This window comes from Dipodomys ordii, unplaced genomic scaffold, assembly GCF_000151885.1.
Source record: "Dipodomys ordii isolate 6190 unplaced genomic scaffold, Dord_2.0 Scaffold92, whole genome shotgun sequence".
NCBI classification, from domain to species: Eukaryota; Metazoa; Chordata; class Mammalia; order Rodentia; family Heteromyidae; genus Dipodomys; species Dipodomys ordii.
Genome location: NW_012267308.1, coordinates 352,820 through 368,463, shown reverse-complemented (window position 1 = coordinate 368,463; position 15,644 = coordinate 352,820). Strand labels below are relative to the sequence as shown.

The 15,644-nt window shown below is 43.6% G+C and overlaps 1 protein-coding gene across 1 annotated transcript; it reads left to right on the top strand.

Annotated features, from left to right (window-relative positions):
- Positions 1 to 8,744: 8,744 nt before the first annotated feature.
- On the top strand, positions 8,745 to 14,653 carry LOC105993168 (cytochrome b-c1 complex subunit Rieske, mitochondrial). The gene is made up of 2 exons (XM_013026342.1): positions 8,745 to 9,017; positions 13,765 to 14,653. The coding sequence occupies exons 1-2, from the start codon at positions 8,804 to 8,806 to the stop codon at positions 14,373 to 14,375; spliced, it is 825 nt and encodes a 274-aa protein (XP_012881796.1). The 5' UTR covers positions 8,745 to 8,803; the 3' UTR covers positions 14,376 to 14,653.
- The last annotated feature ends 991 nt before the right edge of the window (positions 14,654 to 15,644 follow it).

The window sequence follows — 15,644 nt, the reverse complement described above, 5'->3', positions numbered from 1 at the left end:
ATTTTTTTGGGGGGGTCCGGTTGTGGGGCCTGAACTCTGGGCCTGGACTCTGTCCCTCAGCTCTTCAGCTCAAGGCTAGTGCTCTACCACTTGAGCCACAGTGCCACTTCCGGCTTTTTTCTTTTTGCTTATGTGGTGCTGAGGAATCGAACCCAGGGCCTCATGCATGCAAGGCAAGCGCTCTACCACTGAGCCACCTTCTTGATTTATAAGCTACTTTATCATTCAATGCCATTGAGAACTATTTAAACTAAGGCATGACTTTATTTATATGTTTATTTATTTATTTACTTTTTAATGCCAGTACTGGGCTTTGAATTCAGGTCCTTCTGGATTATTATTATTATTAGTTTTTGCTGGTTAATTGGAGATGAGAGTCTCTTAGCTTTATCTCTACTTCCCCTAAGACCATGGGTTTACTGCAAGACCTGGTTGAGGACCAGAGATAAATAGGAGTAAGAAGGAGTCTTCATGTGAATCTCCCAAAGGTCTGGAGGTGGGGTGGGAATGGAACCAGTTTAGTGCTTTGGTGTAGTGTCCCCAGATCCTGGGCTGTAGACTTCCATTTAAAATTTTTTTTTTATCCTTTCCATCTCCTACCATTGGTCAGGTGGATCATCCATTATTATCATGCAAAATTTGACAGATTTAATTGCAGAGAATTAAATGAGTTGTGGATCAATACTCTTTGGAATGATCAATTTATCATTCTTTGTAATTAAAGACCACCAATTCCTAACACTTTTCAGTTGTATTTTATTACACTAGTTCTAATTCACAGCTTTGGGGTAATTTGTATGGATTGCAGGTATCCTATCTGGGAATCAAGACAGGTATTAATCAGAATATGGAGTTATAGGATTTCTGGTTTAATGGCCATCAACTTGAGTCAGGAGGTGGGTCTAACTCAGCTTGAGCTTGCTTTAAGATGCTGGAGGGGCCAGGTGCTGGTGGCTCTCACCTGTAATCCTGGTTACTGAGGAGGCTGAGATCCGAGGATTGTGGTTTGAAACCAACCTGGGCAGTAAAGTCCATGAGACTCTTCTCTCCAATGAAGCAGGAAAAAGGCAGAAGTGGAGGTGCAGCTAACCTGGTAGCGTGCCAGCCTTGAGTATAAAGCTAAGGACAGCACCCAGACCCTGAGTCCAAACCCCCAAATGAGCAGACACATGCTCACACACACACCACAACACACATGCACACACTCCCCCAAGCCAAAGAAACACCAACATAAAACCAGCTCTTCTCAGATTACCTCCCCTCAGAGAATTCTCACCCTGCAGAAAATAATGAGAGAGGCCCTGACATTGAATGCAGTGATGTGCATTATGAGGACCAAGCAGGTCACATTCCCACATACCATGTTTCTTCGCATCCTCACACAGCACCATGCTGGACGGGATGGGGAAGAAGTGAGGGATGGGCAGAGGGGTGGTGCTGTGGACGACGTTCTCCCTCGTGGCCCCCATTCTCAGAGAAAGTGGCATGTGAAGCAGGAACTCCTTCCATTTGGGTGCCAAGCTTCACCTCTAGCCACAACACTATCAGGGCTCACAATTTATCAGTTGAATAGCACTATGGTACACATTTTCTCCACTTGGTAAGTGGGAATAGGGTTGACCAAGGGGCCCTCTTGCTAAGGAAAGCCTACCATGATCAGAACTAGTTCAACCCTGACATGATCAGACTTGCTCAACCAGAGAAGGAAAGCCTGCACTTTGCAAAACTAGCTTGAGTTCTCTCTCTCTCTCTCTCTCTCTCTCTCCTTCACCCTATTTTTTTCATTTTATCAACTCAAGGCCTGGGCGCTGTTCCTGAGCTCAAGGCAGGAATGCTAACACTTTGAGTCACACTTCTAGTTTTCTGACTGTTAATTGGAGATAGGAGTCTCATGGACTTTCCTGCCTGGGCTGGCATTGAACCATGATCCTCAGATCTCAGCCTCCTGAGTAGCTAAGATTATAGGTGTGAACCACCAGCATCCAGTCACCCTGCTTTATTGACTCCACAAAAACATACAGCCACCTGACATGCTGTATCTGTTTGTCATCTACCTTGTTTCCCTGGCATGAATGCAAAGTCCTCAAAAGTAACCATATTTGTACTATTTTGTGTATGTATGTGTTTGTATACCAGCTCTGGGACTTGAACTCAGGGCTTGAGCATTTTTCTTTAGCATTTTCACTTAAGGCTGGCACTCTACCAGGTAGACCACACCTCCATTTCTGGCTTTTTGGTGCCTCATTGGAGATAAGAGTCTCATGGACTTTCTTGCCTGGGCTGGCTTCAAACCATGATCCTCAGATCTCAGCCTCCTGAGTAGCTAGGATTACAAGTACCTGCATTGGCACATTTGCACTCTTTTCTCTGTCTTCTGATTATAACGTTGCATATTGCAATCATCCTACAAAAGCTTTTAATAAATGGATGAAACTTCAAAAGGAAGAAACTGAGGCCCAGATAGGTTCAATTACTTGTCTCGAATGACTCAGGAGCAAATGGAGGACTTGGAAGTCTAAGCTCATAGCAAGTTTTCTATATAATGGAATCCAATTCACTCAATGAATTTTTCCAGGGGACACAACGCAATTCAGGTGTAAAAAAATATGAAGTGGGTAGTTTTTAGTATCATCAGAGTAGCTTGCTGGACAAAAGAGATGGATGTTCATCTGGAGATGGGAACTGGTAGCAATCTTCAACAAAGCCTGCATATTAATCATACTTAATGAATGTGACTAATGTGTTAAAGGAACGAGTGATTAAAATATTAACACATCTGAACTTCTCCTCTCTGGCTAATTTCTTCCCCTCCCTGGGGTTACCGTCTTTCAAAGAGCTAGGGGTACAGAATTACGGAGATGGATTTTATGGAAGAGCAATCCATTTTTAGATGGCTTAACTCGGGGACAGTTTGTGTCCTTCTCAAGGGGCTGTCAGTCTTCATGTCTAGCTCAAAAGTGGGATGTGGGCTGGCAGGGAGATGTGGGAGGACAGGCCTTCACAAGCCACTGGAACAGAAGATTCCAGGTCAGTGATGTGGAAATTGGAGAAAGATAAGGGGCCGTGATTCAACGGGAAGGTAGTTACCACCCTTGGGACTTGAGGTGAGCCTTTCATTATAGAAACAGGACAATCACTAGATCATGCTTAGTGCACCCTCCCCTCCCCAACACCATAGGAAAACCCATTGCTGAAACAAACTGTTGAAATGCTCTTGCAGTCAGGCCTTCACTCTGCTGACTGACAGACACATCCTCCTACTCTAGGTCTTTCTCATGGAACTGTATAAACTTAAGATTTCTTCCCCCTTGGGAAAGGATCCAGATCGCTGAGCACCCACTGTCACTATCCATCTGCAAAGAGAAGTCAGGGTTTCTAGTGTATGTGTGAGCTTTCTGTTGCTTCCACAAGCCCAATGAGTAACTTCATACACATACATCTTTTTAATAAATTTAAATTTTATTATAAAGGTGATGTACAGAAGGGTTAGAGTTACCTAAGTCAGATGATAAGATCATTTCTTTTTTTTAAAGATCATTTCTTTTGAACAGTGTTACTCTACCCTCATTTTCTCCCAATTTCCCCTTCCCTCTCCACCCCCATGTTGTAAAGTTCATTTCCAACATTGTATCTAGTGTCAGGGTTGAATTGGTTCACTTTTTGTCCCACCATTTCTGTGATTCCCCTTTTCTTCCCTGAATTTATGAAAGTCCTAGAGGTTAGAGTCTGCAGGACTTGAGTTCCTTTTCAAGGTTTTAGAAGATGTAAACATGTCTAAAATACATGTCCTTTCCAGCTTCCAGCAATCCCTACATTCCCCAGTTCCAGGCTCCTTCCTGCCTCCACTTCAAAAGCCAAGAGTGTGACTCTTCTAAAAGTTCTCATTTCTCTGGGCCTGCCTGGACCACTCAGGATAATTGTCTTGTCTTCAGACTCCAACCTCAAGCAGAGTCTCCTTGCCACTTAAGATGATAGGGGCTCATTTCCCAGGACAATGCTGGCCAATCATTGTGAGGTTTACAGCAGTACAAATGCCCATCCAACAGGTTCTCTGGGACTGTAAGGGGAGAGGGGGAGTCTTCATTCTATCATCTGTTCCCTCCCTCCCTCCCTCCCTCCCTCTCTCTCTCTTTCTTTCTTTCTTTCATTTCCTTCCCTCCTTTTTTCTCTCTCCCTGCCCTCTCTTCCTCTCCCTCTTTATCCCCCTCCCCCTTTCTCTTTCCTTTGTGCTAGTACTGGGGCTTGAACTCAGGACCCTACCCTCTCATTTGACTGTTTTGTTCAAAGCTGGCACTCTGTTACCTGAGCCACACTTCCACTTTCAGATTTTTAGTGCTTACTTGGAGATGTGTTTCCCAGATTTGCTTACCCTAGCTGCCTTCAAACCATAATCCTTAGACCTTAGCTTCTTGAGTAGCTAGGAATACAGACATGAGCCATACAGTGTCTGGAATGATTTAACTTTTTTTAAAAAAAATGTGCCATGCCCACTTTAACCTTTGTTTTTACATACACATTGCTTTACAGACTTGATGGTTACCAAGAAGTCCACCCAGTATATGTGTTCTCAGATCTATGGCTATAGTTCCCTTCTATATTTATAAAAACAAGAGACTGTGCAGCAAACACTGTATACTAGGTATTTCTCTCTTTATTAATTATGTATTTGCTATCTTCAAGTAGTTGTACAAAGGGGTTACCATTCAACAATCAGTTTAAATGTACAGTTCATCTTGATCGTTACCATTCCTTACATCATTTTCTCTCATTGTACTACATATATTCATTCCACATGTATTCTTTCAATCTTTGTAGCAATTTCATTTTGAATCCCTGTTTTACATACAGATGAGGAATATGAAGTTCAGCCCTCTCTGGAGTCATGGAGTTACTAAAGGCCAAGCTGGTGTACAAACTGAATTGGGTCAAGGGAATACCCTTCCCTTCCTGATGCAGCATTCACAGAAAAAGTAAACTGAGAGGCATGAAGTCTATCCCTTCAAAAACCCTTCAAAAACCAACAACTTCCAGGTGCTGCTGGCTCATGTCTGTTATCCTAACTACTCAGGAGGCTGAGATCTGAGGCTCATGGTTTGATGCCAGTTCAGGGAGGAAAATTGGTGAGACTCTTATCTCCAATTAGCTAGCAAAAAGCTGCAGTGGAGCTGTGGCTCAAGTGGTAGAGTGCCAGCCTTGAGCAAAAAAGCTAAAGAACAATGCCAAACCCTGAGTTCAAGCACCAGTACCAGCACAAACAAACAATCTCCCCAACACCTCCAACAGCTAACAAGTGGAAGTCAGATCTTCCCTTAAAGTTCCAAGTTCCATTCTGACTGTCGCTTGTAACTCTGAAGTTCAGAAGCCTAGGCAGGCTCTTCACGCTTGTCCCTGCTAACTCTGAGTTATCTCCAAGAACTTGGATCAATAAATGTTCTTGTTCTATTTTTTTGGGTCCAAGACCAGGACTTGAACTCAGTACCTGATGCTTTTGCTCACTGGCTAGCACTCTACCAACTGAGCCATACCTCCAATCTCCACTATGTTCTTTTATGTATCTATCCATGATGTTTTTGTAGGTCTTGTGTCTTCTCTGTCTCTTTCATTCATCTATGAAATGAAAGTTAACATGATGGACATTTCCAGAACATTCCATGTGTGCCAGAAATACTTCCGTGTGCTCTACCTCTGTTAGTCTAGTAAATCTTTTTTTTTTCTTCCATCAGTTGTAGGGCTTGAACTCAGGGACTGGGCACTGTTCCTTAGCTCTTGTGCTCAAGGCTAGCACTCTACCATTCTGAGCCACAGCTCCACATCTGGTTTTCTGGTGGTTAATTGGATATAAAAGTCTCATAGACTTTCTTGCCTGTGCTGGCTTTGAACCACAATCCTCAGATCTCAGTCTCCTGAGTAGCTAGTATAACAAGGATGAGCCACCAATGCCCAGCTCTACTGAATCTTTAAAAGAATGCTTTAGAGATTTTGCAAAGGGAAGACAGAAGCAAGAGCAGAGGCTGTATAACTTGAAGTAGGCCACAGATAGTAAGTGATGGAACAGAGACTGGACTCAGAGTCCAGAACCACAATCCTTGCTCCACTCATCTACAATTCACTCACTCATTCTCTATTACTTCCCCCACCACAGAGGGGTGCTGTGAATTACATGGGTAATTTTTCATGGAACACTCAACTATGTGTGGCAGGTGGGAGCTGCTTTGGAAGTGTTGGTTCATTAATTAATTAATCTATTTATTCACTTAGTTTTTGGTGCCAGTACTAAGGCTCAAATTCAGGACCTCATCTCAATTTCTTTCTTGACTTTATTTTTTGGTGCAGGTCTTGGGGCTTGAGCCCTGGGCCTGGATGCTGGCTCTACCACTTGGGCCACAGAGACACTTCCTTTTTTTTTCTTCTGTGATTAAGAGTCTCATGGACTTTCCTATCCTGGGCTGGCTTCAAATTGCAATTCTTAGATCTCAGCCTCCTGAGGAGGTAGGGTCACAGGCATGAACCACCAATGCCAGCCTCTTTCTTGGCTTTTTGGCTCAAAACTGGCACTCTACCACTTGAGTCACACCTCCATTTCTGTCTTTTGGCTGGTTAATTGAAGATAAATATCTCAGATTTATCAGCTCAGACTGGCTTTGAATCTTAATCTTCAGATCTCAGCTTTCTGATTAGCTAGGATTATAGGCATGAACCACCAGTGCTCAGATTTTTGTTGCTGAGGATGAGCTTAGTGCTAGCTGGGAGGCAAGACTAGCTGGTTCTTCAGAGCAGGGCCTGGGGCTAAAAGATGGCAAGGCCTTTGTTATGAGGAATCAAAGGAGATGGGGGTCACTGGACAGAGAGGGTCAGGATGAGTTATTGGGGAGTGTAGGAATGGAATGATGCTCAGAGAACGTGATGCATGCCTCAGATATAACTACTCCAGCAAACCCTCACTCTGAGCTTTGCTTCCTCCTATGAGCCTTGAACATACTAGGATGTTTCCTCCTCCCAGGAACTTTATAAGTTGGGTACCATTATTCCTGCGTCTCCTGGGAAACATATCTAAAGAGGGTAGGAAATTTGACTAGGTCACTAGGTCCATGTCTAGTACCATGTAGTGCTGAGATACTCCAGGGGTAACAACTTTAACCTGTTACCATCTTGCCAAATTTGCACTCATACTTGCTTCATGTTTAAATGTGCTTTTGACCTAAATGAATCCAAAACACATAATGTCACTATAGTATAGGATAAAGGATCAGCATGGAGGATGAAGAAATAGCATGAAATAAACATGATTAAAGTGTCTCTAGACTTAGATTTTCTGCTGAGAACTTTGAACTCAAAGGGGAGATGAGTTTGAAGGATTAACATTATATGGATGACTGGATCAAGGAAAATACTATATATATATACATACATACATATGTGTACACACAATGGAGTTTTAGTCATCTATCAGGAAGAATGATATTACATCATTTGCAAAGAAATGGTTGAGCCTGGAAAAAAATTATGTCAAGTGAATTTTCAGGTCCAGAGAGAGAAAAGACGCATGTTTTCTTTCATATGTAGATGTTATAGCTAATTTATAAGTATATATGTCAACATATACAGGGTTGTATGCACATGTACATAAATAGATTAACTGCAGTATGGTATATACAGGGAAGTCTCTTTTGAACAATGAACTTACAGTTTAACAAAATGAATACCAGAAAGGTGGAACTTGAGGTGTTATGGGTAGTGAGGTCAAGGGGAGGGGGTTGGATGGATGAAGAGAGAGAAAGGATAGGTGAACACAGTCATAATATTCAACATACATATGTAAAAGTGGAACTAGGAAAATTGAGGGGATGGGTGGGGTTGGGAGAGAGGGGGGAGAAAGGTCAAAGAGATGACATTGATCAAGATGTATTGTACTCATAAGCTGACATGTTGAATTGAAACCACTTACACGAATAAAATGCTAATAATAAAAATGAAATAGCATCCAATTGACACCGTATTATTGGTGTAATCAGAACCCAAAGAGAAGTAAACGTTATCTCACCATGTGATAGAAAGTAACTTAGGGACTCTAGTAGCCCCCTAAAACTTTCCTTGGGGAAACTGCCTGGTCCAGAGCAGGCTCAGACACCAAATAACTTGCTTTGTAGCTTGTTGGCAAACCAGAATTCAGCAGAGGAATCAAGGTTGCTTTCGTACTGGTAAAATGCAAATAATAGCTTCTACTACCTTGTAGGGACCTTGATTACACAGGGAAAAAAGTGCAGAAAAATACCAAACCTAAGATGTATCAGATGCTTCATTATTGCAAGCCATTACCACGACCCTTATTAAGGTTTGCACTCAGGTCTCTGGCGTTTTGTGGCTGTTAGATGATGATATAAATAATTTTAGCAAACATATATATTTATTTTATGTTGTAGGTGCCACGCACGTTAGGAACGGTTAGTATCTCATTTAAACTATTATACTTTGCTCAGATCTCTAGGTCGCCCAAGATGAAGTTTTTTCCCTAAAGCATCTTAATCTGGAACCCCCCAAGGCCCCCGGCTCGCAGCCTTTGTTGCAACCTTCCTGAGTGCCAAGCCTAGCAAGCACAGGGACTAAGCCCCGCCCAGGAGCCTAAAACCACGCCCTCCGCAGCTTCGTTCCGTCACTGGGAAACGCCCCCTCCGTTCGCCCCGCCCTCTGCGGGACTCCCCTCTGGCCGGCGCGCTGACGTCACAGGCCTGCGCCTCTCGGCGCCTGCGCCCCGGACGGGAAGGTCGTCCCTGTGACCGACTCGGCGGTTGGAGTTGCTGTCGCCATGTTGTCGGTCGCCGCCCGTTCGGGCCCTTTTGCGCCTGTTTTGACGGCCACGGCCCGTGGGGTGGCGGGTGCGTTGCGGCCCCTAGTACAGGCCGTAGTTCCCGCCGCCCCGGAGCCGCCGGTGCTGGACGTGAAGCGGCCCTTCCTGAGTAAGGAGTCGCTGAGCGGCCAGGCCGCGAGCCGGCCTCTGGTCGCCTCCGTGGGCCTCAATGGTGAGCCGGGTCGAGGGGCTTCCCCGGGTTTGAAGGGGCACCCAGGGAGGGTGGTGGTGTGCAGGAACGGCGGGGTGCCGAGGCCTGAGAGCTCCTGGGCCTCTGAGTGTCAGAGCATGCGCACACCGCCAAGTTGGCGGGTCCCGGTGACGCCGGGGGCTCTGGGACTCTTGGTGCTGCTGGTCTGAGCCCTCATTCCAGGCCGACCTGTGCCACTCACCAGGAGTCGCCCACCTGTATCTCAGCAGCTAGACCAGTACCGGTGCTTACAGGTAGCTTGACCTTGACCTTACAGACAGATTCTTCAGTTGATTCCCAGGGATGGTGTGAGGTTTAGAGGACAAAATCTGCACCCACGCCATTGCTGTAGCTTGGGACACTTAATAAGTGATCCAAAAAAAAAAAAAAAGCAGGCACTGTGATTAGTATTTGGGAACTTCACTTTGTAATCACTGCTGTTTTGCCTTTAGTGATCCCCACCGACACTCTACTTCGCCCTATCCCCAACCCAGCCCCAAGGTCACATGCAGTGTAGGAGGTGAGGGATGTTTGCAGGCCCCTGGTTAAAGTGTTTGCACACTAAGTAGTTAAGTTCCCAAGGAGAAGAGGCCACACCAAGCACTGGTGGTTCACACCTGTAATCCTAGCTACTCAAGAGACTGAGATCTTCGGATAAGGGTTGGAAGCAGCCCTGGCAGGAAAGCCCAGAAGATTCTTACCTCCCAGTTAACTAGAAAAGGTGAAGTAGAGTATGGCTTAAGTGGCAGAGCACCAGTTTCAGGCAGAAAGCAGCCAAGGAACAGTGTCTAGGCTATGAGTTAAAGCACCAGTACTGGTACCCTTCCCCCCCCCCCCCCCCAAAAAAAAGAGAGAGATTGATAGTATGTTCTACATGTTAGGATTAGACACTTAAGAAACAGGATTCAGAGGTCCCCATGTTCTTTCTTTCCAGAGGCCAGTTCTCTGTCAGCTAATCCCAGTTTATCTTTGGTCTTACCTTACGAATCTTTTTACCTTCTCTAAGTATGATCCTGTGAATGGCTACATGTGGGTGCTTTGCCCCAAAGCTGTTGATTTAGTATTGAACACCTGTGAAGACTTTGTTACGCTGAACTATAGATATTTGGCCTGCTACGCTGGGCTCTGGTTTCTTCATGGGACAAGTCTGTAGTGTACCATGTTTTGGCTGCACCCAGTGGTTTTTGGGAGGCCATTCAGATCTCCCTAGGGTGACTTGATAACATTTTTGTGCTGCGTGGCCCCAGTGAGAGTTGAGTTTGTGGCCCGGATCACATGCTTCTTTAAGGCAGGGCAGTTTCTTAGTCTGCATTCATTCACTTTCTTATGACCCTCCCACTTGACCCTGGCTTACCCATCCTTTCAGTTAAATTACAGGACCTGGTCAATTAGATTTTGAATTTTTTTTATGTCTTTGTAGCACAAAGCACTTCCTACTCTGTATTATGTGTTTGTGGGTGAACCGTTTGGCCTTGAGTTTTAGGGCATACAAGGTCTCCTTTAGTTTTCTGTGTCTTACAGCATCAGACTTTGTATATGGTTGGTGCAAACTATTTGTGAATGAATATATTAAGGAGTTTGAGGATATTTTGGAGAAACAGTCTAGGGCAAGAGTAGAATGCCCTGTTTATTCCTAGTCTTGGGCAGAGAAGTGAGAAGGGAGAAAATTTCAGTAGCAAAGGTGGAAAGCATCTCTGAAATTGTCAGGTATCTAAAGGGTTTCTTACAAAAATTAGCAGCTTACCTGCCTTATAGAAATATATTCCCAAACCAGGCACATAATTTAGAATCTTAAGACCAGATCTCTTTTGTATTTACAGAAGTTCACCTTAAAATGTCTGGTCAGATAGTTAATGGGAAGATGAAAGGGTCTGAGTCTGGAAGATTATCCTTGTGTGTGTGGGAATTTATATCATGATAAGTCTCTTTCAAGGCACATAGAACCCACATTAAAGCTTTTTAAAAGTTGTTAAAAGGCCTCTAGCATCTTCTAATAACGTCAAACCTAATTGCAGATTGTGTGAGTTAGAGAATGATTTTTGCCACATGACAGTTGAATTTTCTTAAGGTTTCTTGGCCATATAGGTAGACCAATAAAAATTTAAACTGTTAGATAGGATTAAGACAATTGTATTTCTTTTGTCTATATATTTATTTATTTTTGATGAGAATGCCAGTTATTCTATTTAGTGTTTTTACAATGTATTTCCTTTTCTAATACATTTCCTTGTGGACTGCTTATTTGGGTGTTTGTGTTTGTGTCTGTCTGTCTGTCCTGGAGCTTTTATGCTCAAGGCTGGTGATCACTTATACCACAGCTCAACCTCTGGCCTTTTGGTGGCTAATTGGAGGTAAGAGTCTCATGAACTTTCCTGCCTGAGCTGGCTTGGAATTGCGATCCTCAGATTTCAGCCTCCTGAGTAGCTATTATTAACAGAAGTGAGCCATGAGTTCCCAGCTCTTGTGGATACTTTTTACTGTAGAAATGTGAACTTTATCTTTTAGTCAAGAAACAACACATTTCATGGGTGTGGTAGCAGGCAGTGCCATGGGACCGTCATTGATGTTTGATTCCAGATGCCAGTATGCCATATCAGGTTAACCTGAGTGGTGATACATGATGTAAAGCCACTTTGAGTCCATGTAGCTACAGTTGGGAATCTCAGGGTGCTACCACCCAGGATCTCAGGCCCCTCTGAAAAATGAAAAAGTCAGAACAGTATAGAGAATGATTTTTTTGCTGGGTTCTCCCCTTGTTTATGAATATTCATGGTTTCCATAAAGTTATTGGCCTAGGAAATTAGATGAAAAGCAGCAGAACTATTCTTCTGTATTGTAATATTTGATTCAAAGGATTACATAGTACAAGACAGTGTAGTAGACCAGGATAGAATTGTAATTTATTGCAATGAAGATGCATTCTATAAGTAGATTCTTCATTTGGAACCAACACATTTTCTAAAACTAAGGAACTTTGTACTGATTTCTAAGAAGGAAACCTTGTGGCATATTTCCTAAAATAAATTTATAATTTGCAGTTTTTTGCTCCCTGAACCATATTTAGAAGTGGTGCTGGTAAGTTCAGTTTTTGTGAGACATTTGCGAACGTTATGGGAGAGCGAACAGAAGACATGCTGCTTTTTATAAACTATCCCTGGTCCCTCCAAAAACAATTTATTTCCACAGTATAAATGTAGGCAGTAATTATTTAATTTCTTTGTGACACACTGCCTGTTTTAGGACTTAAAATAGAAATGTCTCATTTAAAGGCCCCACAGTAGCAAAAAAGAAAATATTCTATTGGTTTTACCACATTAGATATACGAAGCCTTACCTTTTTTTAATTACTAAATTTTAGAATTAGTTTTTTTTTTCATCAGTTGTAGGGCTTGGCTTGAACTCTGGGCCTGGGCACTGTCCCTCAATTTCAGCTCAAGATGAGCACTCTACGCTTGAGCCGCCACAGTGCCAATTTTGGTTTTCTGGTGGGTTATTGGAGATAAGAGTCTCACAGACTTTCCTGCCTAGGCTGGCTTTGAACCTTGGTCCTCAGATATCAGCCTCCTGAGTAGCTAGGATTACAGGCATGAGCCACCTGCATCTGGCTAAGAATTAGGTTTTTAAAATAAAAAAATTTAAAATTATCCTTAAGTACTTATACAAAAGGGTTCAGTTCAGCATATCAGTTTACTGCATCTTGATCAGTGTCATCCCTTCCGTGGTCCTCTCCCATCTCTCCCAACTTTACCCATCCTCTCAAGTTACCTGGTTCTATTTTTACATATGTACATTGAATAATTAGTTATTTTTGCAGAGTTTGTTTTATTTTGGAAGAGTCCTGTTCTGATGAAGATGTCCTTCCTTGCCCATTAGTGGTTTTACTTGAAGATAAAGGAACATTAATTTGTACCTTAGAACCTAAAGTAGAAATCTTTAACTTTCTGCAACTAAAGTATACTAATGGATGAAAGAATGTATGATCTTGAGTTAGTATTTTTTGTTGTAGTAGTTCTTCCAGAGAGCCTGAAAGTGTTAGCTGTGCTTAGGGATAGAGGGTATATATGGTTTAATAAGGCCAATTATTCAGCAACTTAGCCAGGTACACTTAGCCAGGAATTTTGGGGTTTCTTTTAGTCTGGAGAATGAGAAATGCTTAGCGTGATGCATGGTATATCTTAGCAACTGGATTTTCAGAAAGTGAACTATTGCTGCTTATTGTGCTGTTTGACTTTTAACTTGATGCACTGAGATGATCAGTCGTATTCAGCCAGCGACAGGAGCTTAGTACCAGATACTACCTTTAGTATTTGTTATACATGCTAGCAGTGTCTGCATGACATTCTTGAGACAGTGAGAAACACATTTCATATCCCCTGCTCCCCTTTTTGTACTGGAACTTGATCTTGAACTCAGGGCCTACGTGCTCTCCCTGAGCTTTTTTGCTCAAGGCTGACTCTACCACTTGAGCACAGCTCCACTTCTGTTTTTTGGTGTTCAATGGAGATAAGAGTCTCATGGATTTTCTTGCCCCAACTGGCTTTGAGGCGGTTCCTCAGATCTTGTCCTTCCTGAGTATCTAGGATTACAAGCGTGAACCCCTGGCTCCTGGCTTTACATTTCACATCTGTAGAATTTGGTTTTATACTTATGAATCGGTAGAGTTGGTCTCATGCTGTCAGAAAACCTGGCTAACTGGTTTTTTTGGACCCTCTTGTTTTTTGTCCTACAGTCCCAGCTTCTGTCCGCTTCTCACACACAGATGTCAAAGTGCCCGACTTCTCTGACTACCGCCGCCCTCAAGTCTTAGACAGCACCAAGTCTTCTAAAGAGAGCAGTGAGGCTAGAAAAGGGTTCTCCTATTTGGTAACTGCAACCACAACAGTGGGCGTCGCCTATGCTGCCAAGAATGCCGTCTCCCAATTTGTCTCCAGCATGAGTGCTTCGGCTGATGTGTTGGCCATGTCCAAGATTGAGATCAAGCTATCTGATATTCCAGAAGGCAAGAACATGGCCTTCAAATGGAGAGGCAAACCCCTATTTGTGCGACATAGAACCAAGAAGGAGATCGACCAGGAAGCTTCAGTGGAAGTGGCCCAGTTGCGGGACCCGCAGCATGATTTAGAGCGTGTAAAGAAACCCGAGTGGATCATCCTGATAGGAGTCTGCACTCACCTCGGCTGTGTCCCCATTGCCAACGCAGGCGATTATGGTGGCTATTACTGCCCCTGCCACGGGTCTCACTATGATGCCTCTGGCAGGATCAGGAAGGGGCCTGCGCCCCTCAACCTTGAAGTCCCCACCTACGAGTTCACCAGTGATGATGTAGTGGTAGTTGGCTAGATACTTGGACCCAAGTCCCGGGCTTCCTCCTGTCCTCACGTCACCTCAGGAGAGTTTCGAGGAAGCCTTGTGTACTTCCAAGTTGGTTGATGTGCCATATTTGAATTGTTGACAATGTATTTGCATACATTAATGTGAGGTAAATTGAATGTCATGTCGAATCCTTCCAAGCATTCACTTAATAAAGCCACTGTTAAATATTAAGCTTAATCACAGACAAGAAAGCTACAATGTCTTTGGTAGCTCATTCTAATTAAAGATTACAGACTGGCACGCAAGACAGTTGTGAAATCTTTTGTATTTGCTTTCTTGGCCCAATTTCTGTTCCTACTTTGTGTCAAGATCATAGATTCTATTATATGCTTTATTTAGGATGAGGCAAAAGTAGCTGGTCATTTCCAGGACTTGGGATATGTTTTTCTTTTTTTCCCCACAGGCTTGACTAAGTGCCTTGTTTTCTGTTCTGTACCCTGGATGATTTGTTGAATGCAGTCTTTGGAAAAGAGTCCTGATGGAGATGAGGCTGAGGGCTTTCCTCCATGTCTGGCTAGTTGGTATCTGCCTATGGCCTTTTTTCTTCCTCTTTTGTACTGGTACTGGAGCTTGAATTCAGGACCTGAGTGTTGTCCTTTAGCTTTTTCTCTCAAGGATTGCATACTACCACTGGAGCCACAGCTTTACTTCCAGTTCCTTTCCCCCTCTTCCTCCTTTCCCCCTCCCCCCAAGGAGATAAGTCTCATGGAGTTTCCTACCTGGGGTGGCTTTGAACTGTGATCATGAGCTATCACTGAGTAGCTAGGATTATAGATGTAAGTCACTGGCACCCAGCAAGGCCAAGATTTTTGTTTTCTTTTTTTTTGTATCCCTCAATAATGTACCTTTAGTTCTTTAAGAGGCAGTGATGATGCAGGCCAGCCTGGGCAACCTGGTGAGACCCTTTCTTAAAACCACCAATGTGGCAATAATGGCATGATATTTGAGAGCAGCTTTCCAGGATGGAGGTGCAATTTACTTCATGTGGCATTGTAGGTGTTTATACCCCCGGTACACTTGGAGCTGCTTGGTCAAGACAAAAGGGGCAGCTGTGACTATACTGGCCCTGTGAAAATAATTCTACTGGGATTGTTCCTGTAGTAGTGGCTTTTTGAGGTTTTCCCCCAGTTGGGACTTGTACCGTCTTTGCATGAGGCAATGAGGTGGACGCAGGAGAGCATGTCAGAATTGCCTCCTGCCTGGATGCATGACCTGGCTTAAGTTGCAGTTAGCACA